Here is a 14,843-nt window from a genome sequence, read left to right on the forward strand (position 1 = left end):
ACTCCAAAGTGACCTTGACTTCATAAAAGTTTCCGTGAAAACACGTAAACACCTGTATCAAATTTACTTGGGCGAGGTCGGGTATATCAGCTAGTTCTTCTACTAAAATGCGTGTATGTTTTATATTCCTTTGTTGCAATGTCATTCTTAATACCATGTTTGTATTTATAGAAGTATATGTTACAAAAGTGCGTAAACGGGGGTGTAACGATTAAAGCAACCTTCCAGGACAAAATTCTGGAGGGGGGTACATGCGGTACCTCTGATCCGCCGGTTCCAGGTTTCATTTTCATCTGTCCATATTGACTGATACAGTCTGCAGAATAATTAATCCCCACAATGCACTATATCTGCTCTCTGATTGGTCAGAGTTGCTCATGTGATCAGCAGTTGCCAATCAGGGAACAGAATACAGTGTGCATTAGGTAGTTAGAAAATTGCTGCAGCCAACCTGGATAACCAAAAACGTAGTCCAGAACTAGCAGATCGGAGGGTGGCAGAGAAGAACAACTGCAGGTATTGCACCCTCCTACCCCTCTTTCTGGTTCGGAGACAAAATTCAGTCCCAGGACTAGTCATTTTAATCAGATGTATATCTCCATACCAAAGCGGGGTGGCTTATATGACTTTGCGGCCAGTAACCATGTTCTCCTTCACCCACAGCCCCAGTGCTCAGAGGAACAAGCCGGAGCTATGATGGCGGTGCTCCTGGAGATGGGATTCTGTGATCGTCAGCTCAACCAGCGGCTCCTGCGCAAACACAACTACAACTTGATGGATGTAGTAACAGAACTGATTCAGATCAATGACAATGACTGGTATTCTGCCCGGTACTGAGGCGGAGGGACAGCACTTTCATTAAATCATCAGCGCATTTGCATGGCACCGCCCGCCGGCCACTTAGCAGCACGTCTGGTTTTAGTCCTTCCGTGTGTGTCGGTGTTGCCCAGCTTTTCTTTTTACGTAGTCTTAATTTCCTTATTCTTACTGGTTGGCTCAAGACAAAGAGAGGAACGCAGCTTCTTCTAGTCTACGGTAGATCTTGCAGACTGCTATGGATGTCTACAGACCGGTGAGGATCCTACTTAATGGAGAGACAACCACCAACTCCAGTATATTCTGCATTGGTAATAATACACCCGGCAGTAAGTAAGAAGTCCATTATGTGATCAGTAGGGTTGGTTAGGCTTAGGTGACTTTTGTGTCATATTTTCAATATCCACATCTTACATGACTTGAATTTAGGATGTGGTCGGAGACTGTTGTCATCCATGACCTCCCTCAATGACCTACATGTTCAGGTTTAGTAGTGGGTACATATGTTGTTTTAGACTTTTTTTTACTATTGATGACCTATCCTCAGATCCTATTGATACGTCATCAATGGTTGATTAGCGTCGGTCCACCACTCAGTATCCTTGCCAATCAGCTGATTGCCAGGCCTGCTAAAAGCAGATGGAGCTGCCTGCATCACAGCAACCTGGTTTGATACTGCAGGTGCAGCTCCCATTCAGTTCAGTGGGAGCTGTGCCTGTAGTACTAAAGGGGGCGGTCAACTATCAACGGCCTACCTATAATTTATGCCACAAATTGGACTACGTTTTAGCTCAGATCGATGCCAGCTTACAGTTGGGGTAGTTTGCATTTTGTGGTGCACAGAGAGCCAACGATGCAACGTAATAAATTCCCCTGAGGGACTTATGCAGCAGTTTAACTGCAGGATAAAAAGTGTTACATGTCCTCACCGCCATGGAGGAGGGAATTTACAATAGAAATCTCTGGCCGATGGATATTTCTGCATGATGATCTGTAATGTATATTGAAAGCTGGAACTTAAATGCGTTGTCCAGTTGTAAACTTGATGGCTGGCATATCATGTCCAAGTTCTTGTTCACATCTATTGGAATTTTGCCTGTAATACCAAACTTGGCCATTACATTGAGATCGGAGCTGTATGTTTCCTGCAGAAATCGTCTCAGTGCACGAGTGCAGCAGCCCAGCAAAACTGATCAGTAGGGGTCCCGGGCGGCAGACTGCTGCTGATCTGCTATTGGTGGCCTATACTGAATGCACCTTTAAAACTGGCAAACCCCTTTAAGACCTCATAAAAAGAAAAAAGATGTCTTTTTGTGTGTCGGGCCTCTCAACTCTTAGGAGGGATTGGGCTTATTGAATTTTACATGCCCAATCTATTTGAGTGTTTGGTCAATAGCGATTGAAGGTGTGTGGGCACCTTTTAGGATATAAAGGGAATGTATCATCTATAGATTTTTTTTTTCCTTCCTAATTAAAACTTTTTCCATTTTCTAGAATGTTTTTATTTTCTACTCTCTGAACACGATTATGAGGGTGGCCATCTTTATATCTATATTTACAGATCTACTTAACACCAGCTACATAGACTCAATGGACAGGAGCGGAATTTTATGGGAGAGTATTGTGGGCATGTCCTCTGACCTGTGCAGGGGAGGAGGTGAGCTGTGCCAATCACCTATTGGCCACGTGGAATATATATATATAATATTTTTTAAATGGAGATCATGATCATTTATACAGCAGGCCATTTTCTGATGAAACATTCCCTTTAACAACTACGATCAGCCAGTCATTTTAGTAAAACAGTAAATATACTCCAGGAACTACAAGTCCAGTGGCAGAATATAGCTGGCTGTATCGTCTGTGGAGGAGCAGGTATATGTAGGGGAGGGAGATGTATACATCTAGACTGTATACGATGCTGCTTATTACTGTACATCCCATGAAGGTCTAAAGTATTCTTGCGAACTTAGATTTCGGCATGATATGGAGGGGAGATGTCGCGTCTTCATCGCAGTATTTGTACCCTTGTATTATCACTTACCTCTCTGCCTGCTGCTATGCAGCCCGGAAATATAGATATACAATAAAATTACCAGTAACTCTTTCAGGCATGTAGACCGGCATCATCAGAGCACAGTATAGGCCTGTGAACCGCATCATACAGTTCACCTATAGATATAAATTACATGTTGGCTTTGCAAGGACTTCTTGCATTGACCTAAATTAAAGGGGGTTTCCAGGTTATTTCTATTGTTGACGTATCCTCGGGATTGATCATCTGGGATCCACCGCTTGGTACACTGGCCGATCAGCGCCACAACACAGGGAAGCAGCTATGACCTCTTAAAATTAATGACAACCGCGTCTACATTTACAAGTGTCACCCGCTACATAGGGGTCAGAGTTAACAGCCTCCGTTCCATACATTCGTCTTGTAACGCTCACAGATCCGTTCTTCGGCTGTGGTCCCGAGTGGCGGACTCAAGCCGGTCAACTATCGATGACCAATCTTGACAATAGGTCATCACTAGAAATGGCTCAGAAAACCTCTTTAACGTAATGACATAGCCAATTCTCATCCAGAGGTATATTCGGACCGCACATACTGCGGGCGCTCAGAGGAATGTATTCATCTGTAAAAGATGTCCAAGAACTCCTGCACAAGAGTCCATTACCAAAGATGGGATCGCACGCCAACTGGTGAGATCCCCAAACAGCCCTCCTGAGCCTGCCGTTGACAATAAACATATAGCTCGTGCACACGGCAGCAAGAAATCTATGTGACTTAGCACTAAAGCAATCAGGTGCGTTCACAAGGGGTGAATCCGCCCCATTTGGCACTGATTAGCAGCTGATTACAGTTGAGAGGGGGTGAAATCTGCTATGGATCCACGTGCAAATCCAAACCACATGATACGGAGTGACCAGAACGCACCCTAAAGGTAACACTAAATGGGTCACTTGCATGCTGGGATTAACAACTGGTGAGCCACATGTTGGAGACCACGGAAGTAGACCATATTGCAACTCATAGGCTCAGAAATGCGTTGGGCCTTGTTCACACTGCAGTTTTATATTTGCAAGCACTTGCATCCCACTGAATGACAATACATTGCAGAGGTGAGCTAAAAAATCCTCAGTGCCATTTTTGTAGAGCAGCTGAATTTGCAGGGTACTTGTTGACCGCTGCTGCATAGTACAACAGCACCAGCCGAAAACGTAGTTGGAGAGCATCTGTCGCTCCATCAGCATGGCACACAGTCACAGGGTGCCGACCGGTTGCAGTACCCAGGGGCCTAAAAAAGGGCTCCCAGGTCTGCCATGACTATGTGCCTGTTAGATTGCCGGTCAGTTTTATCAGTGACAGACCATAGTGCTTTGGTATAATGACTATATCAAAGTAGTATAAGTAGATCACATTGTAATCGCACCTGAATTTTCAGCGTTCTCTAAAATATAACCGGTCCTCCTTACTCGCTTATTTTTTGCTGTTTGCACCGTTTGTTTGTAAGTTCTGGTTTTCAGATGGTCTTCCCTATTTTTCTGATGCTCTGGTGTTTGCAAGCAGGAGGTGTGTTTCAAGCATTCTGCCAGAAGTTCACTGTCCTGTACTTCCTTTCCCTCACCTACTATGCTGCATTGCTCCAATCACAGTAGCTGATTGCCCGCCCCTCTACTGTCCCAGGACGATTTAAGCTTTCAGAGATATTCTGGTGAAATGATTAGTAAATCCAAAGTAATGTGCGCACACATACTTACTGTAAGTGGGAGAGGCAGAGATTGGGGAGATGTACACATGGAGTACAGATCTGTCAGCCTGTGAGTGCATTGTGTTAAGAAAGGAAACTAAACAGACCAGATGTAAAGTGGACCAATAGCCTGTAGATCACTGGGGATTAGTGGCATCACTAAGCCGCCAGGCGGGAATACAACTGCAAAGAGGGCAGAAGCCAACAGTTAGTAGTAAGAGACATCTCGCCCAGCATTTCCACCCCTTCCATACACAGATCTCCGCTCAGCACTTTACTGCTCGTCTCTCGGCAGTAGATGTGTTGTCTGATGTTGCTTTACTGTAAAGACCAGAATTCTTAGCTTTTTTTTTTTTTTTGGCTTTCTTACGACTTGCATGAAAAAGTCCAAGACTCTAGGCTAGATGTATGTATATTTAGACGATGCACTTTAAACTCTTTACAATGTGATGTCATAATGAATCTTGATATGCTAAATGATTTATTAAAATCAAGATGTTCATTTCTGTTTGGCCTCTTTTCTTTTCGAGTTTGTGTGCTGCCCAATGCATGAGTGATAGGGAGCGGTGAAACTATATGGTTTATATAAGAAAACAAGGGGGTACTGTATTAAAGGAGATGTCTCGAGGAAGCAGTTAAATTTTTTTTTTGCCCAGTCCCCCCCATTAAACATACATTACTAATTACCCCTGTAAATGACTTTCCTAGCTGGTTTGTACTTACCGTTCCAGCGTTTCAGCAACTTATAAAAGTTTCCCCAAGATGGCCGCCGGCTCTTTCCCCGTCGCTCGCTACAGCCCGACGTGCGCGCTCCCGAGACGCCGCCAGCTGTGTCTCCATGGCAACCGGACGCATCGCAGCCGCCGACCAGACGCCCCGCAGCCGCCGACCAGACAGCAGGTAACCGGCGCTAGCCCCCGGCTCCCCAGCGCTAGACCCTCAGCCCAGGTGAAGGCCCCGGAGCCCAGCGCTAGGTTCCGGAGCCCAGCGCTAGTTCCCCCGGCCTAGCGGCAGCCCCCCCCCGGCCTAGCGGCAGCCCCCCCCGGCCTAGCGACAGCCCCCCCGGCCTAGCGCTAGTTCCCCCATCACAGCGGCAGCCCCCCCCCGGCCTAGCGACAGACCCCCCATCGCAGCGGCAGCCCCCCCCGGCCTAGCGCTAGTTCCCCCATCACAGCGGCAGCCCCCCCGGCGCAGCGGCAGCCCCCCCCCCCCCCCCGACAAATCACTTACCTGGGAGGCTTCTCGGGGCGGCTGGGCTGGGCTGGGCTGGGCTTCTCCGCTGGGCAGCTCCAGTTTCTGCACCTTCCTCTAACAGAGGATGGTGCAGAATGGCCGCTGCAGCGCGCTCCCGAGCAGTGACAGCTCGTCTGCGCATGCGCAGACGAGCTGTAGCGGGGAGCACACTGAAGCGGCTCGTGCTGAATGGAGAAGACCGGACTGCGCAAGCGCGTCTAAAAAAGCAAGCTGCCAGCGAATTTAGACGGAACCATGGAGACGAGGACGCTAGCAACGGAGCAGGTAAGTGAATAACTTCTGTATGGCTCATATTTAATGCACAATGTACATTACAAAGTGCATTAATATGGCCATACAGAAGTGTATAACCCCACTTGGTTTCGCGAGACCACCATTTTACATTTCTGTCTTAGGGCTTATTTAGACGACCGTATATCGGCCGCGTATTCACACCGGCCGATATACAGCGTCCCTTTCTGCAGGGGGAGGCAGCTGGAAGAGCTGGGAGCAGCTCTGAGCTCCCACCTCCTCTCCGCCCCTCTGCACTGTTTGCAATGAGGGGAAGTGAGACGGGGGCGGAGCTAGTTCCCCAAACTTGGGCCCCATCCCGCCCCCTCTCATTGCAACTAGTGGAGAGGGGGCGAGAGCTCAGAATTGCTCCCGACTCTTCTAGCCTCCTCCCCCTGCAGGGACAGACACCGTTTATCGGCCGGCGTGAATACCCGACTATCAGCATTGATTGCATTCCCTGTGATAATATGAAGGGAACTCCTCCTCATGACGAAAGAAGGGCAGACTCTGAGGAAAAGCGCCCCAGCCTGCGCTGCAGAAGAAGACGCCGGCTGTGCAGTGTCTAAAAACTACGGCAGCGCAGCGGTTATGACATAGCTGTGCGCTGGCCAATCAATGGTCGCACAAGCAGCAAAATCCAGTCTATCTCCCGATATCTATGCGGCTAAATTCATGTGCAACTACACGAGGCAGCACGCAGAACATGGCCGTGCAGTGCCACCTACTGGCCAGCAGGGAGGGGAATGGGCTCATGAAACCACGTGACCGTGCAGTGGCAAACGCAAGATGTCCGCGTGGTGCCACGTAGCCGCAACTAAAAGGCCGTATGGTGCCACTCTATGGCCGCTTGTCCCCACTGAGCTACAGCTCAGCATAGTGAATGCGTAGTAAAGATGTTATGGCATTGCTGAAGGCGGCCGTGCACTAAACCGATGCGTTAGTTCCATTCTGTTTGCCCTCTTCTGCGGGTTAATAGGGAGAGTCCTGCCTCCCTGTTATTCCCTGATCTTCCCAAAAAAAAGATGAAATGAAAAAAATTGTCTCTGTGGGTGAGACAGTCCTGCCTCCTATGACACTAAGCTAAAAACTGAGCTAGCATGATGCTTGCAGGGGGGTATAGCTAGTGGGAGGAGTTAACACTTATGCTTAGTGTCGCCTCCTAGTGGCAGAAGCTATACCCAAGGTCTTGCCGTGTCCCCCAATGATACAGATGAGAAAAAAAGGTTTATCGCCCCTGTTCTCGGTGGTACCTGTACTGCACTATGTTGTTACATTATCTTTGGCTATAAAAAAAACTGCACTGAGTGGAGAGTGAACGGCAGCGCTTTCCATTTTGCATGCCAGTTTGTCATCACCTTTGCAAATAAAGATGAAACAACACCTCTGCAGCACCATCTATTAATGGCAGCATTCCTGCATGTCAATGTCAGACCCTTCATACAAGTCTTTATAACAATGGTTGGTTTACTGGCTTTTGGTTTCAATTCCCATATACAGACAGCTGTTTCGGGGTGTTTGCCCCTCATCAGTGTGCAGTAGATTTCTGGCTTGGCTAGTGAGAGGCGTGTGATGTGGGTTGGGAAGGGTGTCGTCACTCCTTAAATGGGTTCTGTTATTGGGGAAAAAAAATCTCTACTTAGCTATTCCACCCCAGGCAGTCTTCTTACCGCATCTTCTCTTCGCTCCTCTAATCCCCCGGGTCACCTCACCGCAAGCCAGCCAGATCCTTGTCTTCCTGTTATGTTACATACAGTCCCAGGCATTCGAATTCCTGCAGGGGATGACGAATCCTATGCCAGGCTATTGCTGAGTCTGTGCATGCGCACTGTCTCGCGGCAACAGTAGATGAACACTCACGGTGAGAGAGCGCGCATATGCAGTCTCGAGAATAATGGCATTGGTGATGTAGTGTACACTGACCTACAGGAAGCAGAATGCCGAGAATGTAAGTAACGTCACAGGAAAAAGAGGATCCGGCCGGCTGGAGGTGAGCCGGGGGACTGGAGAAGTCGGGAGAAGATGCCGTAAGAAACCCTTTAAGGAGAAGGCTTCTAAAGGCCAGGCACCTTTGATACTGCACTGAGTGAGAGATCCATGGCCTGTCAGTTAATTCTGTGGAACCTGGGAAAGGCCACTTCCACCTGTGTGACTAAATCCATGAGGCACCTGAGGAGCTCATATAAAGTACGCTTTCATATTTCATGGTGAGGAAAGTGGACATTTCCCCCTAATGACTAGAATACCTATTATACCCATTATTTAAGGATTATATTCGTCTTTTAAGTGACTTCCCAACCTCCTTTTTTCCTCTTGGATCCACAGAAAGAAGTAATCACATTGGTTTTAACAGAGGCCATTAACATGAGAATCAGAATATAATAATAGCTGGAGAACATTTCCGAAAGGTTTTTGTACTTACCAGAAAATCTTTTTCTCGTCTGTTGCATTGGGGGGGAACACAGCTTAAGGGTGGATTCAGACGACCGTATATCGGCTCAGTTTTCACGCCGAGCCGGTATACTGTCTCATCTGCAGGGGGGGGGGGGGGGGGTGGAAGAGCCAGGAGCAGGAACTGAGCTTCCGCCCCCTCTCTTCCTCCTCTCCACCCCCTTTCCGCCCCTCTGCCCTATTTGCAATGAAAGGAGGCGGGATGGGGGTGGGGCTAAGTTCCAAGAATTAGCCCTGCCCCCGTCCCACCTTTCCCCATTGCAAATAGTGCAGAGGGGCGGAGAGGGGGGGGACAGGAGCTCAGAGCACTGCTCCTGGCTCTTCCAGGCTCCCCCCCCCCCCCTGCAGAGAGAGACGACGTATATCGGCTGGGCGTGAAAACCCAGCCGATATACATTCGTCTGAATCCAGCCTAAGACCGCGAGTATAGCTACTGCCACTAGGAAGTGTCAGCTCCTCCTACCAGCACCAAGCTAATCAGTTTGTACACAAGCAGTAGGATATGAGAAAAAGTACAACATATAGTAGAATGCATAAAACATTAAGAATTAAACAGTGGAGAACCAGGAACAAAACGCTCCCATTCTGGGGAAAACGCTCCAACAAAGAGGAAGATGTCAAACAAATCTCAAAATAGAGCCACTTGTTCTGCTTAGTGTTCGCCTCCTAGTGGCAGGAGCTGTACCCACGGGCTAAGCGGTGTCCCCCAATGACACAGATGTGAAACGAACATTAAACCTTTATTACTTGAGACTTCACCAGTAATGGCAAGAGTGCAGAGGTTTATTCTAAGACCCTCAGTAATATTTATTTGTTTTGGCGTGAGGTTTGTCCACCCACTTATTTTGGCCATCCCTAGAATTACCCTCAATCTCTTTAGGCCTGACCTGTTCTTCCCATCTTTAGTACAGAATAGGCTGATAAAACATTGCAAGCATGCTAATAATTGCCTATTCTGCAATTTTTCGGAAAAAAAAACCCTGAAAGTGCAGTGACTCCAAGTACGGATCTTCATTTCAGTGTCTGTGGAATATTCATGCCCTACCTCTACTATCTCCTGTTGCAGACTCTGCCGGTACCCCCCGGGTCTGGGTCTATATTCTGATAAGTCCTACTATTATTTTTTTGTAATATTTGAAATTTCTATTTTTGCTCTTCAAGAATTCTGTATTTCCTGAGCAGTAAAACCCTGGTTTTTGTATCATTGTTTTTTGCATCTGTTCTCCCCTGTTTTGTAACCGCTGCGAAACAGGTTGGCGCAATATAAAGATTATTATTATCTTGTAATATAATAAAAACAGAATTAGAAAAAAAAAAACAAGAAAAAAAACTTTATTACGTAAAGGAACAGTTCGTCGTTTTGCTAGAAGAATAGCGCATTTATATTTATACTTGTATAATTCACAGCAAACAAAACTAAGTTTTACTTCGGATCAGACTAGGTGGCGGCCTCCTGCAGTGGGGTCTCCTCGTTCTGGCCTTCTGAGCCCTCCTTGTAGCTGCTGATCTGTGATGTGTTGGAGAGGCTGCTGTTCTTCTTTAGAACGGCCTTCAGTGTGGCTAGCGTTGCATTCGTTCGTATTCCCGTAGGGTCGAAATGGGTCCGACTCACTAGGTATCCAGCATCTGAGAGGGACTGCAAGATCTTGTTCAATCTGTAAAAAGAAAAGATTGTTAAGTATCATATAGAAATAGGATAGGTAAGTATCAGCTAAAGGGCAGAGTGGGGTGCGTAAGAGGGTGGTAAGCAACACGCAGGGCGATGAACAACGGAATGTGTATATGTACTCACTTCATCCTATATCTGTTGGTGTCCCCATAGGCTCCGTACTAGGGACCCCTACTCTTCTCCATCTACACCCATGGTCTAGACTAGCTCATATAATCCCATTGCTTTTAGTATGACCTTTACACTGATGATACCCAAATCTACCTGTCTGGCCCAGATGTTGTCCCTCTCCTATCCAGTGTCAATCGGCTGTATCCTCCTCCTTCTCTTCTAGCTAAAATGTAACATGAAAAAAAAAATGAAATAATTGTCCCCTCCGTCACTCTACACTCCCACCAGATCCATCCATCAGCATCGTTGGCGCCATACCCTTACCAGTTTCACAAGTCTGCTGTCTCAGCGTTACATTTGACTCCGCTCTCTCCTTCAAATTGTATACACCAGCCCTCAGCACCTCCAGCTCTACAACAGCTCTCGAATACAATCTTTCCTCAACCTTGCGTCAACAAAAAGGCTCTCATCATCTGCCGTCTAGACTACTGCAACATCCTCCTGTTCTCCCATCCTACGCCCTTGCACCCCTCCAATCCATCCTCAACTCTGCTCCCCAGCTTATCCACCTCTCTACCCAGTTACTCTTCTCCACCCAATATCCAGCTCAAATTATCAATGACACACAAAGCTTCCACAACATGTAACCTCTATACATACGTAACCTCCGGTCCTCGCAAGACCTCCTCCTCTACCCTACCCAAGTGTGCTTCTCAGACAATCATCTCCAGGACTTCTCCCGTTAGTCACCTATAGGGCTGGTGCACATGGGCAGATTTGATTTGCAGAATCCAGGGCTGGATTCCGCAGCTAATACCGACCATTGCCTACTATGGAGACTCACTGCTTCCTGCAGCCGACAAAGACCCAGTTGTTGCTGTGGGTCGAAACGTTGCTGCTTGATTATGCTGAAGGTGCATACAACTCCGTGTACTGTCCTACACTTCATATGTGCAATGCACATGTGTGAGATGTCTCTGTATAGAAGTCCTGGACTCAACCTCAGTTAAGGCCCTTTCACGTGGGATGATTATAGTTGTTCTAATCCCCACGCTCCTGTGGGTTTTAAACGATAGTCGTCCCGTGTAAAAGCATGCAAAGACTGAATGACTGAGCGATAGTTGTTCAATCTCTGCATGCTCAAAACTGAACGACTAACCGTTCAGTGTAAACAGCAGTCATTACGTTCTGAACTGTCTGCTTACAGTGAATGGAGACGGGTGGGGGTACAGCGCTCTCCAGCCACTTCACCTCAATGCTGGCCAGGCTCTCAGCGATGCCAGTGGCACTCGCTTCTGTGTAACAGCACAGCAGCGAACTTTACTGGGACACGCTGTCTGGCATCATTTGCTTGACACTCGTCCCATGTTAATGAGCAACTAAATTTGCATGTGGGTGGCACTGCAACACCTAAAATCTGCTGCAGATCGTTTACGCTGTGTGAATGGGGCATGTTAGAGGCGCATTGTATTACACTCCTGCTGCAGAACTGGTTAGAATACTACAACAAACGTGTGATATGTGAACCCGCCAGAGAACTTACTTTGGTATGTTCAGTCCTCCTATAGCATGCCTGTGAATACTGTAATAAAATGGAGGGTGCTCGGTGCGGACTTCACCTTTCAGTCGTTTCGGAGCATTTGTATTCATTTCTTGACTTTTTCTTTTTCCTGAAGAATAACAATCAGAAAAGGTGAACAAAAGTGGAGAGTGAGAAACTACATGCAGTAATGTAATGAGATCAGAGACCCCAGGCCTTTTCTTGGAGCACCATTTAAAAGGGGCCGCCTCACGCTAGGCTTTACCTGTCATGTAGGCACTCCAAACGTGGCTCAATTCCAAACTGTATGGTAGCCTGTGGTCACACGTGCACACCACCTCTCCAATCACTATAACTGGCCTGCTGGACATAGCCAACTCGGCTATCTTCAGATGTCCCACTTTGGAACTTAGCCATGGCTGGAGTGTCTACACGACCGGGAAAACCTGCTGCGACATAGTCTCTAAGTATTCGTATTCTTTTTCATGGTTACGGAATCAATTGTTTTAGCATTCTGGACCCAAACTATTCTAGCACTCCATTCATGAATACACTGCAGTATCTGTAACTACTGTATGACAGATATGCCACACTTTGTTATACAGCGCTCTCAGGCCTCCCTCACACAAGGCGTTTGCAGAAACGCAGCGTTTTTCAACGCTGCGTTACTGCAGATTCCGCCCCGTTTCAGCAGCGCTGGCATACTTTATGCCAGCGTTTTGGCTGCGTTTTCAGCTCGGCTGAAAACGCAGCCAAGAATGCTGAAAAGAAAAAAAAGCAATACTCACCTAGCCGCTGCAGTTCGGGTCGTGGCCGCTGGTCTCTGCCGCTGATCCGGGCTTCCTCGGCACTCCCAAGTCTATTGCCGGAGGCCAGGTTTGAGAACCCCGCCTCCGGCAATAGAGTGCTGTGATTGGTTGTCGGTGCTAGCTTGATGCCCAATCACAGCCCTTCATTGACTGTCTCAGCCAATCAGAGCTTGCCGGCGCTGATTGGCTGAGACAGTCAATGAAGGGCTGTGATTGGGCATCGAGCATGCCGACAACCAGCGGCCGCGACCCGGACTGCAGCAGCTAGGTGAGTAGTACTTTCTTTTTTTCCCCTATCTAGCCTAGCTGGGACTGATTTTCGGGGTAGGGCTTCTATTGCAAGCCCTTACCCCGAAAATCGGCGAGCGGTTAACGCTGCCAAAAACGCGGCACCAAGTGTTGGCGCGTTTTCAGCAGTGCTAAAACCGCTACCCATTCATTTCAATGGGCGACGCAGGGCTGAAAACGCCCCAAAATAGAAAATGCATCACTGTCAAAGCGCAGCGTTGGAAGGCGCTGCGTTTTCAGCCCTGTGTGAGCAGCCCCATTGCAATGAATGGGAGTGTTGTACAGCGTTTAGCGCTCGGCTGAAAAGGCAGCGCTAAACGCTGTATAAAACGCCCTGTGTGAGGGAGGCCTTACTCTGGAGAAGTTACTTTAGTTCAGAATCAGCTAGTTGCCTTTAACCCCTTTAGGACCAGAGATTTTTCTTTTTTTTTTAGTTTTTTCATCCTCCTTTCCAAGACCCATACCTTTTCCATTGACCCGGCCGTATGAGGGTTTGTTTTCTGCAGAACAAGTCTTTTAATGGTAACATTTAATATATCATATAAATGTACGGAAAAACGTTAACAGGGGAGAATTTTTTTTTATGCAATTGCACCATTTTTGGGGGGCATTAGTTTTGACAGTGCAGTAAAAATGACGTGAACTTTGTTCTGTGGGTCAGTACCAAATTTATATTGTTTTTTTTGTTTTTCTATTTTAGAAAAAGCTAAAAACATTTGTAAACAAATATTGCTTTTCATCGCCAGGTTCTGAGTTGCGTAACATTTCCATGTCCAAACCAGACAACCCCTTTACATACAGGAAGCAAAACACAAATGTGAGCGACATACCTGAACTTGCTGAAAGATCTCCTGGTATTTTAATGAAAACTCCACCTTCTTCGGCTATAGAGATAAAACAATACAGATCTTTAGACATCGCTACACTCGTGTTACTAAGATATCACTTCAGCCAATCTGACGGCTCCAGGACCGTGGGCCGACAACATATTTCCCCTGCAGGTGAAATGTAGTATTACAGTGCAGTCATTCAGTATGTAATGGACTGCCCAAGTAAGCCAATACGAGATTTGCTGCGTCTTAGCTCACTGCTCTAGCTCGTAAAAGGGGAGGCCCAATAGGGAAGGGAGGGGGTTATCCCATTAGAATAAGTCCTTTAACAAGTCTAGAGTATATATATGTATTTTTTTTTATTTTTTTTTAAATTACAGGAAAATACATTACATTAAATAACTTGATTAGGCCATCTTCATATCTGCATGAGAAACTCCAGAGAAAGCTTCCATCACAGATCCTGCTGAAAATACAGGAAGAACGCATGTAGTATTTTTATTTACACCCAAAAGCCGTGCAGCTAGGTGGACCCTATTATAGTTAATGGGGTCCACCTGACACTGTTTAGTTCCCTCCAGAGATGAAACAGTTCGGCCGCGGGCATTCTCCTTTTCTGCTCCAGTCGGGGAGCAGGAAAATGGAATCCCTAACGTAGATGTGAAAACACCTTTCAATCGCATTCACATTGCCATATAAGCTGTCCATGCTCCAATTCTGTGTTTAGAAGGACATAACAGGAGTTTTGTTACTTACCGTAAAACCCCTTTCTCGTCACTGGCAGAGCTTGGGGTATAAGCTCTGGCTACTAGGGAGGCAGAGACTAAACAAAGAATGTTAGTCCTTCCTACCAGTTTTACCCCCCCTCCAGGCACGGAGTTAAATCAGGTTAGTACGCAAGCAGTAGAAGAGAACAAAAATTCTCACATGAAGTCGATTAATACAGACCATAACCAGAAAATAAAAAATAGTTCTAGATACAAACCAGTCCAGATTGAGGATCCCTTATTGAGAAAAGCCCACCAGTGCTTGCAAAGAACAAGCAAATGGGTG

The 14,843-nt window shown here is 46.9% G+C and overlaps 2 protein-coding genes across 6 annotated transcripts in view; one reads left to right on the top strand and one right to left on the bottom strand.

Moving 5' to 3' along the window:
* The window catches only part of NBR1 (NBR1 autophagy cargo receptor), a 63,710-nt gene extending 58,640 nt beyond the window's left edge, over positions 1-5,070 (top strand). For both annotated transcript variants that reach the window (XM_066586813.1, XM_066586814.1), the window contains one exon: positions 664-5,070. In XM_066586813.1, the coding sequence (XP_066442910.1) occupies positions 664-837 (174 nt within the window). In that variant the 3' untranslated portion in view covers positions 838-5,070. The remainder of the gene's footprint in view (positions 1-663) is intronic.
* Positions 5,071-9,855: 4,785 nt separating this feature from the next.
* The window catches only part of TRMT1L (tRNA methyltransferase 1 like), a 34,918-nt gene continuing 29,930 nt past the window's right edge, over positions 9,856-14,843 (bottom strand). For all 4 annotated transcript variants that reach the window (XM_066587701.1, XM_066587700.1, XM_066587702.1 and 1 more), the window contains exons 16-18: positions 13,791-13,844; positions 11,867-11,993; positions 9,856-10,198 (exon numbers count right to left, since the gene is read on the bottom strand). In XM_066587701.1, coding sequence (XP_066443798.1) covers positions 9,982-10,198; positions 11,867-11,993; positions 13,791-13,844 — 398 coding nt within the window. In that variant the 3' untranslated portion in view covers positions 9,856-9,981. The remainder of the gene's footprint in view (positions 10,199-11,866; positions 11,994-13,790; positions 13,845-14,843) is intronic.

Source organism: Eleutherodactylus coqui, chromosome 13 (genome assembly GCF_035609145.1).
Source record: "Eleutherodactylus coqui strain aEleCoq1 chromosome 13, aEleCoq1.hap1, whole genome shotgun sequence".
In the NCBI taxonomy this organism is placed as follows: Eukaryota; Metazoa; Chordata; class Amphibia; order Anura; family Eleutherodactylidae; genus Eleutherodactylus; species Eleutherodactylus coqui.